Here is a 16748-nt window from a genome sequence, read left to right as displayed (position 1 = left end):
CTCTTCTTCTAAATGTTACTCTTTGAGATTCCATTTTTCAGATTTCTGAAGTCCAAACCCTACTGTGATGTTTACTGGATGTTCCATCTTACCGATTGTATTTGACTTACACTATGCAATCTATCTTAAGTTCCAATTAGAAAGATGGACTATAAATAACAAAGTAAGTAATTCTTTTAAAAAATGAACAAAATAAGAAAAGCAACACTTTGTGAAGAATGAGAAGACCTTCATGGCTGATTTTGCACTTTCTAAGTGCTCTGTGGCTCAGCTGGGGAGCGTACCTGCTGCGGGGCTTCTCACCCTGCTTGTAGTTCCCCACTGCTGCCCAGCTCTTTCCTTCGCTCGAGTCAGGACCAGTGAGGGAAGCCCCAAATGGTTCCCCACAAGCCCGGGGCTTCCCCATAAGCACCGGTTGAGCACCGCGAGCCACAGGCGTAATGCCCATTGGGCAAGGTGGGCAGCTGCCCAGGGCATCACCTTGTGGGGGGCATCAAAATGCTGGGTTCATTTTTGGGTATTTTAGTGGTTTTCCAGTTTTGGCCTGCAGGGGGCGCAGTTTTTAGGCTAGTGGCACCAAATTTTCAGCGTATCATCAGGAGACTGTCCTTATGCTACCCCCCATGTTTGGTGAGGTTTGGTTCAGGGAGTCCAAAGTTATGGACTCCCAAAGGGGGTGCCCCTATCCCCCATTGTTTCCAATGGGAGCTAATAGGAGATGGGGCTACAGATTTGAGGGTCCATAACTTTGGCCCCCCTGAACCAAACTGCACCAAACCTGGGAGGTATCATTAGGGAAGTCTCCTGATGGGACCCTGAAATTTTGGTGCCAATACATCCAAAAATGCGCCCCCTGCAGGAACATCCCAGAAATTTGCCCAAGAATCTTTGTTCTGCATTGAGTTTTCTGTATTGCTGTCCATGGGGGTTGCAGGCGGGGGGGGGGGGGACATTTCTGAAGGCACAGTCTCAAAACTTTCAGGGTCTCATCAGGAGACTGCCCTAATGATTCCCCCCCAGGTTTGGTGCTGATATGTCTAAAAATGCACCCCCTGCAGGCACCAATGTCCTGGTGCAAAAAAATTTGGTCGTGGTGGAGTGGCCGCCCATGGGGGGCATCCAACTCAGGTTTTGCCCAGGGCTACAGTTTGCCCAGGGCTGCCTCGTTACGCCCCTGCCGCGAGCTCTTCCGTAGTCTCTTTCATGCATGTGTGGGCAGCCTCCGTTTCCTGTGTTCGGACTGGCTGAATCTTGCCCCATTCTCCCCACTCACGTTTACTATTTTAGTTTTAAATGACTCTGAACACAAAACAGGTGCTGAGAATCGGCACCCTCCCCCCCCCATCTAAAATCCTTGCGTGTGTGACGGAATCGCCGTCCTCCACCACCATCTGTCTAAAATGTAAATAAAAAATCCTTGCAAGTGCGAGAGAATCGCCCCGCTCCCGTTTGTGTCGCCTGCCCATGCCACTTTTCTGCCCAAGGTTTCTCCCTCCTTTATAGAAACCGTTTCTCCCTCCATTTTTTTTCACTGGAGCAGGGGAAGGGCCCCCTCCCAACAACACCATCCTGACACCAGAGCGGCAAGGTGGGAAAAATGGCCCCGTTTCTGCTATAGAGGAGTTTTGCACGGCGGCGGAAGCCTCCAGAGCAACAAAGGGGCATTTCAAAATGACCTCAACCTTTGCGGTTCAGGAAATTCGTGGAGCAAAGCCATTGCTGCGGGGCAGCTCTGGGGCAGAAATGTGGAAGCCGTGCTGCAGCACCAGGGGCTGTGCAAAACTCCCGATTGCATCGGGGCATTCCCCGTGCCAGCAGATGGGCAATTTCACCGTGCAAAAACTGCCCATGCGACCTAAACTTTCTCCTGAAAAGTCCTTTTCCCAGTAAGGGGGAAAAAGCAACTTGCTCAACTGGTGGTACTATACCTAATTATCTAATCTTACTATATCTAATGTTACCCCCCCCCCCCCCCCCCGGCCTCCTCTAAGATCCCTCCAAGATCTACTCCTCCAGTTCCTTCTTTTTTTGCCATTTTGGCCTTAAGAAGGAATTTGCATCAGTTGCAAAAGTGGCAGGAAAACCTTGTTCGTCTTATTGGTCTTCTTTCCGTCCAAGAAACGACTAGCTTAAAACTTCTGGGATGTCTTCAAGTACTGGGGGTCATGCAGGACACTTGTCAGGAAAGTCAATGAGAAACATTGAGAGAGAGGGAGGAAGCTCGAAAGCGTGTGTGTTCCTGAAGAGCACTTAGTGAGTCCACAGCTCTGTGGAAATATTTTCTGGCTAACAGCATAGAGTCTTAACCACTCCACTCCACCTGCTCCTCCAGATTCCACAGCCTTCTGCCTTTATATGAAAGAGATTGAGAAGCCACAACCATTTGGGTTGTTTCACCTTTCTAAAACAAAGGTAGCAGCAACGGGTGGGGGGGGGGGGATGCCATTTGGAGACACTGCCCCATACCCAGTCAGACAGAGAAAAGAATACCACAAAGAGAGGGAAATGAACAATAACGAATCACTATCACTGAATTCCAGAAACTGAGCAACACTGAAGGGTAAACAAAATCTGTAAAAGAAAAATAAGATAATTAGAGAAGGGGAAACTTTATCTCTTTATCCTTGAAAGGGGAAAGTTTACTTTCAGGGACAAATTATGTCCAGGGGGCCCTACTCTTGTTACCATACAGTTGCAAGCAATGTGTTTCAAGGCATACAACTGTCCTGTTTCAAGAGCAGAGCGCTCTCTCTCTCTCTCTCTGGAAGTGGGTCCTCAAAAAATTACCTCCAGCAGAAAAATGACACTGTAAGGCCTTTAGCAATGCTGCCATCCAGAAAGGCAGAACGACGGGGCAGGTCTGGAAAGGCATTCTGTGAGAAGCAGGAGGGTGAGAGGGGAGAGAAACACAGTCACGTGAAAACAGCACCAAAAGCACAGATAGAGAGGCAGAACTGTACACACTGTGATGTCCCAGACATAGCTACTATGGGGCAGGGTGGGGACAGGCGCCCCAGGTGGATGTTGTTGGGGTCACGTGGGGGCACCTTCTCCTTCCCCCCTCGCATCACCTGGCAGGCCCCACCGCTGGCTAAGGTAAGGGGGGTGCGGGGCCCCATGGTGGGGGTTGGAAAACTCTGAGTCTGCCCTGGGCTCTATTTTCCCTAGCTATGCCCCTGCTCCCAGATCTTTCGAAGAAAACTGATTCGAAACAAACAGATAGGCTTTGGAATCCTGGCCTGAGGCAGGAAAATGTTGTGCAGGTGCTGGCCCTGGGGCCGTGGCAAAAGCTCGCCACACTCTCTCTCCTGGTCTACAGAAGAAAAACAAAAGTACTAAGGATTCGCAGCTTCAGTTTGAGGAATTCCTGGACATTTGGGGGGCTTGCCTGAAGAGGACTGGTTTGGGGAGGGAACTCAGTGGGGAGGTGATGCCCTAGAGCAGTGGTGGCAAACCTATGGCACTCCAATTGGCCATGCTGGCAGAGGCTGATGGGAATTGTAGTCCATGAACATCTGGAGTGCCATAGGTTCACCACCACGGCCCTCGAGTCTGTCGCCCAAAGCAATTTCCTCCAGAGAAACGGATCTCTGGAGTCTTATAGATCAGTTATAATTCCAACAGAAGTCCAGGCCCCACCAAGGTATTTAGCTCAGATTTTGCTTCCGTATTTCAGGCTGAGTTCAGGGCCCTTGAGGCACGTCAGGGTTCTCTGCCCTACCTCTTCTGCGGCAGCCTCTCCCAACCATGCTCCTCTGACACCTGCCACTCACTCATGATGCCCAAGACCAGCAGTTGAAAAGAGAGAAAGTTACTATTTAATGCAAAGGGAGACCAGAACAAGGTTGAAAGCTGATAGGACAGATGTTGATCCTGGATCCCTCCAGCAAGAGAGGAACCAAATTCTATACTCGCTAAAATGTAAAAAAAAAAACCCACTTAAAAACACTTTAAAAAACACTTAAACCCCCTCCCCCGAAAACATGCAGTAAAATGAAAGAAAAAGGAAAACACGCATGTCAGAGGTCTCCTGGTAGATCTGCATGGGCTGCTCCACAGCATGAGGATAGGGTGTCCCTTGAATAGCTGCAGAATGGTTTTTTCCTTAGCCCTTAAAAGCTGGTATTTGGGGCCTAGAAGGCGAAGGCCCCAAACTCCAGCACATCACAGTCCTGGTCCATCCCCTCATAATCCAGGGCTTCATATTGTGATTCTGTGTCACAGGCCGATGGGTGATAGCCCAACTCCTTGAAATCTGGTGGGTGAGACTCTGCAGATTGTCCGGTGTTGGCAGAGGTGACCATGTAGCCCATGGAGGGGCCAGCAGCAGCTCCCCCCACCAAGAGGCAAGCTGCTTGCACTTGGGCACGTGCCAGGGAGCTGTGGCGCAGGCAAGGTTCTTGGCACAGGCTGGTCAGGGCAGCTGCAGAGAAGATCAAGGGGACTCGCATCACCAACATGGAAGCAAAAGGAATGTGGGTTCAATCCCAGTCATGCCACTTTGGGAAGGCAGGATAGCCCAGCCCTCCCAGGGGAGAGCTGACAGGCCTGGAAGGATGAGATGCTGGGTGAGGGTTTGGCCAGGCAGCACGCAAACTCTTGGGGTTTATTATGCTACTATGGATAGACTATCCCATCAACTAAAATCTTTACCATCAGATACATACATTGAAAAATGGCAACCTTGGTACCGTTATACATCTAGAATAATGACACTAATATACAACCAGTAGAGTATTAATAACTCTTTGTTCTCTTCTATTTTTTACTTTCAAAGATATCAAAGCTTTGTTCTCTCTTTTTTTTAATCTTTCTTAGAACAATAACTTCTTATACCGTAAGGGCATTTGTAGGGGAAGTCCTTTTAGGTTTTAGTTGGAAAGGGTGGGGGGGAAGGAGGGTATTTATTTAGTTTCAACTGTTTTGATACAATAGTAAGGGGACAATTCTCCCTTTTCTTTTTCTGATTTTGTTATGATACAAATTTAAATTGCACAGATGAAAATGTATAATTGTCCAGCAATTTGAAGGTTATTAGTTATAAAAAGGTTATTAGTTATAAAACATTTATATTTTGTGATACCTAATCATATGGTAGTGAGATAAGTGTTTACCATGCTGTTTTCAAGCTGCATACATTTAAATGAATTCAATACAATTTATTTTTTAAAAAAGGGGCTGCCCCCAAAGAACTCCAGATTCTCAGGACCCAATGAAATGTGGTGCTTTTTTGAAGCGTGCAAACACGAAGGGCCTCACCTGGAATCAGGCTGTGGGACAGGAGTTAATTCTTTGGCATGACACCATTTTCTATTCAGGTACCTACAGGACTGGAGGGAAAGGGGCCATGGTATCAGAGGCATATCAGGGGGAAATGGTGCCCGGAGACAACACCTTCTCCAGGCACCCCCCCACCTCTGCGCACTCAGGGGTGGGGGCTCAGGGGTGTGGCTTGGGGCCTTCCAAGCCCTACCCCAGGGCCTGGGGATGCCAGCAGATGGCCTGCATGAAAGCCGGGGGAGCTTAAGAGCGGGTGGGGCTTGGGAGTGTGGCTGCCGCCACCAAACCCCACCTCTGGGCTCCGTGCAGGCCGGCTTCTGATGACACCAGGAACCAGCCTGCACGGAGGCCAGGGGGTGGGGCTCAGCAGCAGCAGGTGGCTCAGTCAAGCGCCAAGGCTGCCATTTGCCGAGCCCCGCCCCCCACCTCCTCAGCCAGCCTACAGGGAGGCGGGGCTTGGTGCCATGAGGTTGGGGAGCATGCTGTTTCGGTCACACGGGAAGGTGCCCAGTGCCTCCCCCACAAGACTGAAAGGTGTGCGCCCGGGGACACGGGGGACCCCATGTCCATATAGGCTGTACGCATCTGCAGGGTATAGCCTGAGCTCATCAGATTTTGGAAGCTAAGGAGGACTGGTACTTGGACAAGAGGCCACCAGGGAAGGCTCTGCAGAGAACGGCCATGGTGAACCACCTCTGCTTCTCACTTGCCTTGTAAGCCCTTTGCTGGAGTTGCCAAAAGTTTTTTGTGACTTGACAACACTCACACAACATGATTCCTTTCACAGGGCGAATGGTGACCTGAAAAATGCCCACAGGAAAAAGCCCACCGTCACGAATGCCCACAGGAAAAATGTCCACATGATTTTAGAAGGCTTGTACGACTGCAGCAAGGACTGCCTTTCCACACACTGAGGTCAAAGGGTTTGGGTTTTTTTCCTCTGTGTCACATCAGGAAAACCAAAAAGGTTGGTTTGAAGACTGAAAATGAAACTATCAACACATTACACTGAAGTCTCTTGCAGCACTAGCTTTTGTCCCACTCAAAGATGTGAGAAGTATTTTGATAAGCTTGCTGCCACATTTTCAGATGAAGAGGTGAGGTGATCGCGTTTTCTTTTCTACGTAAATTGAGGGAGCCGCTGGTAGAGATCCTCTGTTTCCTATAAGAACATGGATTCATCAGATGCCAAAAACTACAAACCGTTGTGGGGGATTTCACAATTACGGCCCCATCCAAAGGGGGCCCCAAATATGCCCCTGGGAGCAGTGGATTTGCCCTTCCTGGGGCACTTGCACTGGCAGATCCGCAAGCAGGAAGCCACTGCAGCCCTTCCCAGTAGGATATCTAGGGGGGACACGGGGGACAGATGGCCCAGGCTCCACTCTCAAGTGTAACACAGTGGGCACATTGGCCCTCGTCCTCTGCTCCTGCTGCCCACCTGCTGCTCTTGCCAGTCCCCGTTGCTTCTGCCACAGGCCTGCTGTTTCTGCTACCGCCTGCCATTCAGCCAATGCTTCTGCTGCCCACCTGCTGCTCATCCATCACTTCTACTGCCCACCCATCGCTTCTACCGCCCCGGCCGCTTGTGCCACCTCCTGCTGCTCACCTGCCACTTCTGCCACCACCTCACCACCAAGTTTCCCCAGGTTCTCCTTTTAAATCCACCCCCTTTGGCATGGATTTCATGCCCTACGAGGAGAGACTTAGGGGGTGGATTCCAGCATCACTTTCAATGGTGTTTAAACTAGGGCCCCAGATTCTCCATTTAAGGTGGGCGCCACAGGTAGAGAGAGGGTGTTGACCCTCCGGAGCCAGAGCCCGTGCCAGCTCAGCGACTCAACCCCTTCCAGCCTTCCCAAGCAGTAGACCAGGACCCCTTCCTGCCTTCCAGTGGTAGACCTGGGTGCTCCTCCATGAGATCGGCAGATGGCTTGATTTCTCTCCCCCCCACTCCACTGTATCTAGAGCGGGGGGTGGGGTGGCAGAAAATCAGATTAAGCCATGGGTTCCATTTTCCCTAGATATGCCTCTGCTCCACCTTCTTTGGATCCATGCGGACAGGCTTCTGCCCTCCCCAAGCCCTGGAAAGAGCAGGAGCTGGCAGCAGGGTTACCAGAGGATGTTTTGTCCTCAGGCTCCATTTCCCCCCATACGCCTCTGCCAGATGTTGATGGCCTTGATGGTATTCCTGCTGTTTAATTTAGATTTCAACATTTTCCTGACTTCTGGATATATTCTCTGCTGATCTCAGTCTTCACTTGATATTATCCAGCTGCAAAATGCTCATGTATATATAATCATAGAATCATAGAGTTGGAAGAGACCCCAAGGGCCACCAAGTCCAACCCCCTGCAATGCAGGAACACACAATCAAAGCACTCCTGACAGATGGCTCTCTAGCCTCTGTTTAAAAACCTCCAAAGAAGGAGACTCCATCACACTCCAGGGTAGTGCATTCCATTGTCGAACAGCCCTTACTGTCAGGAAGTTTGTCCTGATGTTTAGGTGGAATCTCTTTCCCTTCACCTTGGACCCATTACTCCTGGCCGTAGTCTCTGGAGCCACAGAAAACAATCTTACTCCCTTACCAATATGACATCCCTTCAGATATCTAAACAGGTCTATCATGTCACCTCTTAACCTTCTCTTCACCAAAATAGAAGTACCCAGCTCCCTAAGTCTCTTCTCATAGGGCATGGATTCCAGACCTTTTACCATTTTGGCTGCCCTCCTCAAAATGGTAAAAGGTCTGGAATAAGTTTCCTCTTGGTTGCACTTGATGAGCTGGCCATCGGGCATTTCTATGCCTTCACTCTCAATGATCTTGCCCCTCTTTATTGACACAGTGGCAGACTTTTCCAGGCCATCGAAACGCCTGTGCTGAATATTCGGACTGTGTGCACTAGTGACTGGATTTCTGCATCTGATTTCTCGTACAGCTTCAAATCATCCATGTACAGCAAGTGTGAGATTTTTTTCTGAGTCTTTGGCCATTTGATATCCCAACTTTGTTGTCTTTAAAATTACTGTTTGTGGGATCTTGGCAATGATTGAACAGCAAGGGCAATAGTGAATCACTGGAAAATTCCTCGTTCAATGTGGACTGTTCCATAGTTTTCATTTCCTACTGTCAATTCAGTTTTCCACTGTCTCATCTCTTTTTCAGTGAATACTCAAATGTTTTCACTGACACCAATGGCTTCCAAGCATTTCATGATCCAGCTACGGGGCAGTGAGTCGAATGCCTTCTTATAGTCCAGGGGTAGGGAACCTTTAACACTCAAAGAGCCATTTGGACCCGTTTTCCACAAGAAAAGAAAACACTTGGAGCCGCAAATAATTTTTGAAATTTAAAATAAAGATAACACTATATATATAGGGTTTTTTAAACCTTTTACTCCGCTCATTCTGAGAAGTGCATGGATGCACCCGCCTTGCTGCCTGCAGGGCGGGCAAGGATGGGGCCGGCAGCTCGGCTCGTGGAGCCACAGTGCAAGGGCAGAAGAGCCGCATGCGGCTCTTGAGCCGCAGGTTCCCTACCCCTGTTATAGTCGATCCAGACAATATACAAAGTCGTTCTTTGATTCTTGTTGTTCTCCATTATAATTTTATCTATCAAACGTTGATCTTTTGTACCCCTGCTCCTTCTTTTGTTTCCTTTTTGCTCCACCGGCATGATGTTATTTGCTCCCAAGTAGTCCAAGATGTTATCTGCTATTATGCTGCTGAGCAATTTGAGCATCCGTTTTCCCACAGATCTTTCCAAAACTGAAGTGTTGCATTTTTTTTCTGTTTTTTTGCTTTCAACTTGGATTTATGTGTTGAGGCTTTGGTAGAAACACCTTTGGTCTGATCGAAATTGCTGATTTTGCCTGTACTGGATGTTTCTTGCTTCATATCTTTTGATTTTTCTTGCTGTGGCTGTTATTTGTTGTTTGGTGATCTCCAGTGCTTCTTCAATTGTTGTAGTGTCTAGCCAGTACCTTCTAATTAGTTCTTTCGTGATCTTGTCATCCTTTAATCTTGGTTCCTTCGTATTTTTCAGGTTACTGGTATCTGATCTCAGTTTTTGTGATCTTCTGTTCGAGTCAAATTTTCCACTTTGGTTTTGATGGCTGGTTTATCCTGGGTTTAGGTATTTCATTGCCCAATTCTCTTGTATCCACTAATGCAGTTCTGTACATGAGCTGATTGGTTTGTTTGATGGAAGCTGTTTCAATTGTCATCAGTGCCCTGTTCACATCCCTCATTATGACTGCCAGGTCTTTGTTGGGCACCATTTTCAATGTTGTCTTTCCTCATTTGTTTGTGCATACTGGATAATCTTTTCCGCTAGCACGTTCTTTCTGTAAGTTTTTTCCATGGGGAACTTCTCATGGTTGCACTATTATTCCCTCTCCTGTGATGGTGTTTTCATTTGGCAGTTCTACAATTATTTCTCCTGATGTTTCTGGAGTATGTACTATGCTTTCTTCTGGTGTTACAGTTGATTTCTTTTCATAATTTTTCTGGATTTCTTCCAATTCTATCTCTGTAAGCACTTTATTCCGTATGATGAATCACCTTTGATCTGTCAGTGATATTCGAATCTGGGTAGCGTTGTTTCCACAATTCGTATATCCGCTTCAAGTATCCTCTTTTTTCTGGCTCTCAGTTGTAGTAACAAGCCATGATGGCACGATTTTCTTGCACACTGTACTCCTTTCTTTTGGATGGTTGGTCTACTTGTAGCCTAATCGACGCATGCCCAGGGACCCCAGCACGCGACGCGGCCCTTGTTAACCCACGAGATGACCGATGTGGCATAGAATTATTTTTCATTTGTACCATCATATTGTATGGGTTGGTGGACACTCTGAGTCTGGTTTTTCAGTTGAGACCTGTCTGGCTTGGGAGCCCCTTCTGGTAGTAGACCTCCAGCATAGCTCTCAACATCATAGAAGCACACAAGCTCCTTCCCCACAAGGGGGTGCCCATGAGGGGGATATCATATATTTTTATAATTTCTATTCTAATTATTTTTATTATTTTTATTATTATTACCGTATATACTTGTGTGTAAGCTGAGTTTTTCAGCCCTGTTTTAAGGCTGAAAGATGCCCCCTCGGCTTATACACAAGTCACTGCTTACCAGCTGGCTCTTCAGACCTCTGCCGAGGCTGGGGCCCCGATGAGGAAGCCCAGCCAGCTGGGAGGTGGAGGGAGCTCCTTATTTGGGCAGTGACTCCCCCTGATGTCATTGCCCAAATAAGGAGCTCCCTCCACCTCCTGGTTTCCTGGGCTTTCTCAAACATCAGGGGGAGTCACTGCCCAAATTAGGAGCTCCATCTGCCTCCCGGCTTCCCAACCCTCGGCTTATACGCGAGTCAATACATTTTCCCAGGTTTTGGTAGTAAAATTAGGTGCCTCGGCTTATACACAAGTCGGCTTATACACGAGTACATACGGTATTATTATTATTATTTGAATTATATTTTTTCATGTGGGTATCTTTCTGTGCAGCATCTCTCCATGTAGGCATTCATGACTGTGGGCTTTTTTTCCGTCGGCATTTTTCCTTTGGGCGTTTTTCATTTGGGCGTTTTTCATGGCACCAGGGCCAATAGCCCCTTGTGTGTCTCTGGTCGATTCCACATAGCATAATAATAGTGGGTTATATTTGGTATTTTAAAATCTGGTTCTATTTTATCCTGGTTTCTCCCTTTGCATGGGTGCCCATTTCCGTGAAGGAATCCAATTAAGGCCGGGAGGAAATATTCTGATTTCTTTCACAACAGTCCAAGTTTTTTTACAACACAAAAATGGCAGTGCATGTGTGACCATGCCGGGTGTGCTGCAGATTGGCAGATCCTGTTGGGTGGTAGCTTGAATGATAATTTCTGTCTTGCCTTTTGATTTGCCAGCAGCCACAAGAAAACCAAGCAGGAACCACCACCACCCTTTTATCTAGCTTTGGAAAGGTGCCAGTGCAGTGAATAACACTGAAAGCACGTTGCACTATACAAAATAATTTTTTTTGACTGATACTGGGCAGAGCACTATCCCCCACCCACACTCAAGGATGTGCAAAAAACCACAGCGCATGAGACACTTGCCGCCCTCCCCCCCATGATATACCAAATAACATTTGGCCAAAGGTGTGCATCTACCTAGCTGCACGATCCAAGCACCCAGCTCATATGTATAAACAAAAGGAAATGGGGCGACTGTTGTGAACCCCCTTTGGTGAGATGGCAGATGGTTGCTGCCGGGGCAGGAAATGTGCTTTGGGAATATTTTGGAGAGGGCGCACTGCCACTCCAGTCAGCAAATCAGCATGAACAAAAATTGACTTCATGGAAGGTGGGGAGAACAGGTAGTGTGGCGCGAAAAATAAATTGTTTGGGAGCCTGTGGTGTTCCCATGGAAGCGGGTTCAACCTGGAATTTGTGAAAAAGATCCACATTTTCATGGTTTTTGAAAAACCTGTGATAAGGAAAATGTTGTGGGATAATCCCACTTCAGGAACGGGAGCCATGGGAAATTCTTGCCCAAACTGAGATACTTTCCTTCGTCAACCCAGTACATTGCGTGGAATTGCCCTCTATGTGTTCAGTTCAAGAAAACAACCTCTAGGGGCACAGAGTTCAAGCCCCTCCCTCTCTCAGCATGGTGGCCCCAATCCAAATCAGGGCAATTTAAAGATTGGACAATGGGACACAAAAGCAATCCAGACCAAATACCTTCTCGTCTCTCTGTGCCAGGTGACCCCCTGCAGTTTGCACCGGCACCTGCTCCTCCTTTCCGGCAACATTTTCTAGGTGGCAAATTGATGTGGTGGGCCTTGCAGCTAGAGACAGATCCCTGGGAGAAGTTCTGGAAACCAAAACAAAAGGGAGAGGCATCCATAGTTCCAGGTCACATTTGTTAAGGCGGGGGTGGGGGTAAACTGGGGCTCAATCTCAAACCAGGGAGTACCAGGGTTGCGCATGTGGAATTAAGGGGCTGATTGACAGGCACATTTTATCTGGTAACAAATTAGGGTATTTTCTAAAACAGACTTCATCTCGGCAGAGCACTTTCATCCACTTGGCTCCACAAATAATCTTTAACAAAGTTTTAATCTAAACTTTCAAGATTCATCTGCGCATTCACCATGCTTAAAAAAAAACCAAGAAAGTTCGAATTTCATGAGTTTTTTCACACATAAATCTTACTAAAAATAATTTTTTTTAAACACAGCCTCATTGAGCTTGTGTTCAAACAAGGAGAAGCCCTTTGGAACTTTTTACCCACCTCTTCTGTACTATCCTGACAGCAAACAACACACCTTCCCTGGATATCTGCTGCCAAATCTTTGCACCTGTATTCTTATCTCTACTCATTTGTTCTTACCTCTTTGACTTTTCTTAAGATGTTGAGCCACTGCCTGCAGAAAGGTGAGGAAAAAGACACAACTTTACCACCCATGTATTGTTGCAGGCTTTCACAGCCAGATTCAACTGGTTGTTGTGGGTTTTCCAGGCTGTGTGGCCGTGGTCTAATAGATCTTGTTCCTAACACTTTGCCTGCATCTGTGGCTGGCATCTTCAGAGGTGTATCACAGAGGGAAGTGCGTTACACACTGTGACCAGTAACTGTCCAGTAATACACTGTGTAACACACTTCTCTCTGTGATACACTTCTGAAGATGCCTGACACAGATGAAGGTGAAGTGTTAGGAACAAGATCTACCAGACCACGGCCACACAGCCCGGAAAGCCCAACCAGTTTACCATCCATCTTTGCACCTTGTCACATAAAACACCCCCCACCTGTTCCTCAACAATGTTCTCGTATCAATATATTGTGGCCACATCTGTGGAAGGATGGAGAAGTAAAATTGCACCCCTCACCCTGCTCTGATTCAGCCTTCAGTGGGTGGGGTGGCGAGGGAAGGGAGGACAGGGACAGCACACTGAAGATTGTCGAATGTCATTTCACTTTTGCCCCATTGACACAGGTTGCCACGCACTTACGAGCTAAAAGGGATCCCTATTTTTAAAAAATCTGAACTGACCTAAAAACAAGCTCCCCTGCCTTACATGGAAACTGTAACATCCCACACTAACTTTCCACTGGGCCAGACCACTGGTCGATTGAGGTCAGTGTTGCCTCCTCTGACTGGCAGCAGCTCTCCTGAGTCTCAAACAGGGGCCTTTTCACTGGAACTGTTGCTGGGGACCTTCTACATTCAAAGCACGTGCTCCATGCATGGTTAAATGTAGAGCCAGCAAGGCGTAGTGGTTAAGAGCAGGTGCACTCTAATCTGGAGAACCGGGTTTGGTTCCCCGATCTGCCACTTAAGCTGTGGAAGCTTATCTGGGGAACTAGATTAGCTTGTGCAGCACATGCCAGCTGGGTGACCTTGGCCTAGTCACAGTTCTTCGGCATTCTCTCAGTCCCACCCACCTTACAGGGTGTTTGTTGTGGGGGAGGGGAGAAGGGAAAAGAGATTGTAAGCCCCTTTGCATCTCCTTACAGGAGAGAAGGGGGGTATAAATCCAAACTCCTCTTCTTCCACCATTGAGGCACAGGGCCCTTTCTCTAGGGAGAAATGGTTCTGAACTCTGTCTGGAAATCCAGTGCAATGCTCCCCGCTGCTGCTCAGTGGGAGATATCCAGGGGGCTAGACCCACCATCATACCAGTGGCACAGAAAGAGGTTCCCTCCTGGAGAGTTTTACCTGCACTCTTGGGTGTTGGGTGCGAGAAAAAGAAGAAACCTCCCATCGCTGAGGCTCAGTCCCAGGCAGCTGTCCCGCTGGGCGCCTGAGGGAAGGCGTGGCAGATCACAGATCTCACTCCCCTCCAAGATGACATCACAGCAGGTGCCCAGGGAGATGCCCAGCTCGGCAGGGCTCCCCGCATTTGGGCAGATGAGCAAGCTCCCATCTGGCAAGAGGGTGAGGAACTTCTCTTTCCACTGCTTGAAAAGGAAGCCTCCTGCAAAGAACACATTTCGGACCGATACTGGTGGAGGACAAAGACTGAGAACGAAAAGAGAGCCTTTGGCTCCTTAACAAGCACTCGCAACTGGATCCGGCTCTGCTGGGATGATGGGGAGTGGTTTCCAGAGCAGAGGGCACAAGGTTCCAGCAGTGGCGTAGATTCCACGGGGCAGGGTGAGGGCAAATGCCCCGGCCCGGTCCCTGTTCGGTCACATAGATGGTGGAAAATCACCCTCCTTCCCCCTCAGCCGGGCCCACCCCCGCCCTGCCAGGCTGACCACTGGCTTAGGTAAGTGGACCACGGGGGCGGGGGGGAGGGATTTGCCCCGGGCCCCATTTTCCCCTGCTACGCCTCTGGGTGCCAGGCTTTGAGCCCCAGCTGCTTTCCAATCCACTTCTGATCCTAGGGACATGGAGGAGGGGGCAGTGGCAAACAGCACTGCAGGACAGGCATGGCTCATGTCCGGCACACTGAAGCCCTTCACAGGCAGATCAGCACTCTGGGGCCGGAACGCTGCTTGGCTCCTCACCTGAAATGGAAGTGAGGATTTCCAGGAGGTGACGAGCCAGCAGGCCTCTAAACAGGTCTGCATCTACCATATTTTTGTGTGTCGTCTTTGCAGGGCCTTTGAGGCCCTCCTGCTTCTGAGTGGTCAGATGCCTCCTTTATCCCCCAGAGTAATTTGCTTCTGAAGACACGCTGTGTCCATCCATCTGCCACGGGCCTGCCAAGCATCACGCACGGCAATGGACAGATTAAAGTAATGATTAAATTCCCTCTTGGCCGCCCTGGGATTAGCAGTCCTTCAAATGCTACAGATGTAATCCCCACGGCCTTCCAGGGAGTATCCCTACCACAGACTCCCAAGAGGGTCCAGTGAAGTCCACCTTGACCAGAGAAGAGCATTCGAAGTCTGGGGCGGAAAAAAAGGCCAATTAGGTGAAAGTGACGGATCTTGGAAGGAGAAATTTGAAAAGATCCATTAATAAACGGGATCTTAAAATAGTATTGCCAACTAACCTGGAAGAAACAGCCTGGCCAGCTCTTGTGCCCCGGGAAGCACCTTCAGGTGTCGAGATAAGTGGGTTAAGGGTTTTTTAGTGTGCAGAGTTAGGAATGGCCAGCAAGCTTCAATTGAAGGCAGAGTTGCCAGAAGAAGGTTGGCCATCCTATTTTTCTCGCTCTTCAGATTTTAGTGACCTATGGCAACAGGTGGGTTAAATTTGCATGGATTGATATGGGGAGGGGGGAGAAGTGGCTCCTCCCTGGCAGCTCCTGCATATATTTGAGCTGATGTGAGGCTACAAGCAGAGATGGGCAACAGTACGAGGTCAGCCAGTGACTTTGGCAGCCAAATCTTAAATGCAGAGTTGCCCAAAACCTGCAGGGAAAAAAAGTCCAGCTGCTTGACCGGAGGCTTCCTTCTTTCCAGGCCATGAAAAGCTTCAACTGCCCATCTCGACCTGTCTGGCCTATTTTAAAGGGAAAGGACACCCTCCTTTCCCCGCCCCCACCCCTGCTGGCAATCCCAGCCCTTCAGAGGAAAGGATGGCAGCCTTCAGCTTCCGCTGTCTGATTTCTCCACGTCCTGAACCCACCACCCACAAGAGCCTGGGGCAGGAGTTCTCAGACTTCCCTGTAGCTTCACTATCTGGCCCTGGAACATGGCAAGATGGTACTTCTGAGCATGTGCAAAGTGCCACACACTCTGTACTGAGCAATACAACCAGACCTCCCCCAGCCAGCTTTTGGAGAGTGGGATACAGACGGAGCTTCAAAGACAAGAAGCTAACAGCTGTATCGTTGTATCTAACTGGGTGGGGGTCCAGGAGCCCCCCACTCAGGCTAGGATGAACAAATCCCCTTCCTCCTCCAGGCCTCCCATCAGATTTGCCTTCCAGCCCAGGCAGGCTACAGAAGCTGCGGGTCAGCTGGACTAATACCGCTCCCCCCCCCCGGTTCCCCAAGGGGAAGAGGTGCTCCGAGAGAGAGCCGAGGCAGCTCACCGTATTTGCGGAGGTACCCGCGGTGGATCCCCGACGAGCTCATCCTGCCGGGGCGCTTCCATGAGAGATCCTGGAAGGACCGCGGGAGGGGGCCGATGCCGGAGGGATGAAGGGAGGGCGGCAGCTGCTCCGGAACTTGGCAGCGGTAATCTCCGGCGGCGTCCCGCGAGGGGGGCGGGCAGCCCAGCAGAGCCAGCCCGGGACAGCAGCAGCAGCCCTGCCAGCCGTCGGGGCGGCCGCCTCCTGGACCAGCGCGGCCAGGGCTCCCCGGACGGGCCTCGGAAACACTGGAGCCCCGAAGTGCCCTCCTCGCGCCCCGCTAAAGAACGCCACTCCTCCCGCCGTCGCCGGGATTTCCCCCGCCCAGCCTGGCAACCGGCGCGCGCAAGGAGGGGCCGCGGCGCCCCGCCCCTTCGACGCTCCCCGCCCGGCGGGATCCCTCCCACGCACGCCCGGCACGACTTCCTCTCGCCCCGCCCACGCACATGTT

At 49.6% G+C, this 16748-nt stretch overlaps 1 protein-coding gene across 4 annotated transcripts; it reads right to left on the bottom strand.

The window, feature by feature from the left end:
- Positions 1-3795: 3795 nt before the first annotated feature.
- Positions 3796-16745, bottom strand: LOC125434243. Of its 4 annotated transcripts, none has more exons than XM_048499354.1 (6): positions 16259-16745; positions 14782-15452; positions 13988-14246; positions 12658-12691; positions 12006-12138; positions 3796-4423 (listed from the first exon to the last, which is right to left on the bottom strand). In XM_048499354.1, the coding sequence occupies exons 2-6, from the start codon at positions 14849-14851 to the stop codon at positions 4134-4136; spliced, it is 786 nt and encodes a 261-aa protein (XP_048355311.1). In that variant the 5' UTR covers positions 14852-15452; positions 16259-16745; the 3' UTR covers positions 3796-4133. The 4 variants fall into 4 exon arrangements, with proteins under 4 accessions (XP_048355311.1, XP_048355313.1, XP_048355314.1 ...); XM_048499356.1 differs by lacking the exon at positions 16259-16745 and having other exon boundaries at positions 14782-15165; positions 15273-16232; XM_048499357.1 differs by lacking the exon at positions 14782-15452 and having other exon boundaries at positions 16259-16744.
- Positions 16746-16748: the final 3 nt, after the last annotated feature.

This window comes from Sphaerodactylus townsendi, linkage group LG06 (genome assembly GCF_021028975.2).
Source record: "Sphaerodactylus townsendi isolate TG3544 linkage group LG06, MPM_Stown_v2.3, whole genome shotgun sequence".
NCBI classification, from domain to species: domain Eukaryota; kingdom Metazoa; phylum Chordata; class Lepidosauria; order Squamata; family Sphaerodactylidae; genus Sphaerodactylus; species Sphaerodactylus townsendi.
Note: the sequence above shows the minus strand (reverse complement) of the source record. Positions and strands in the feature narration are given on the sequence as shown.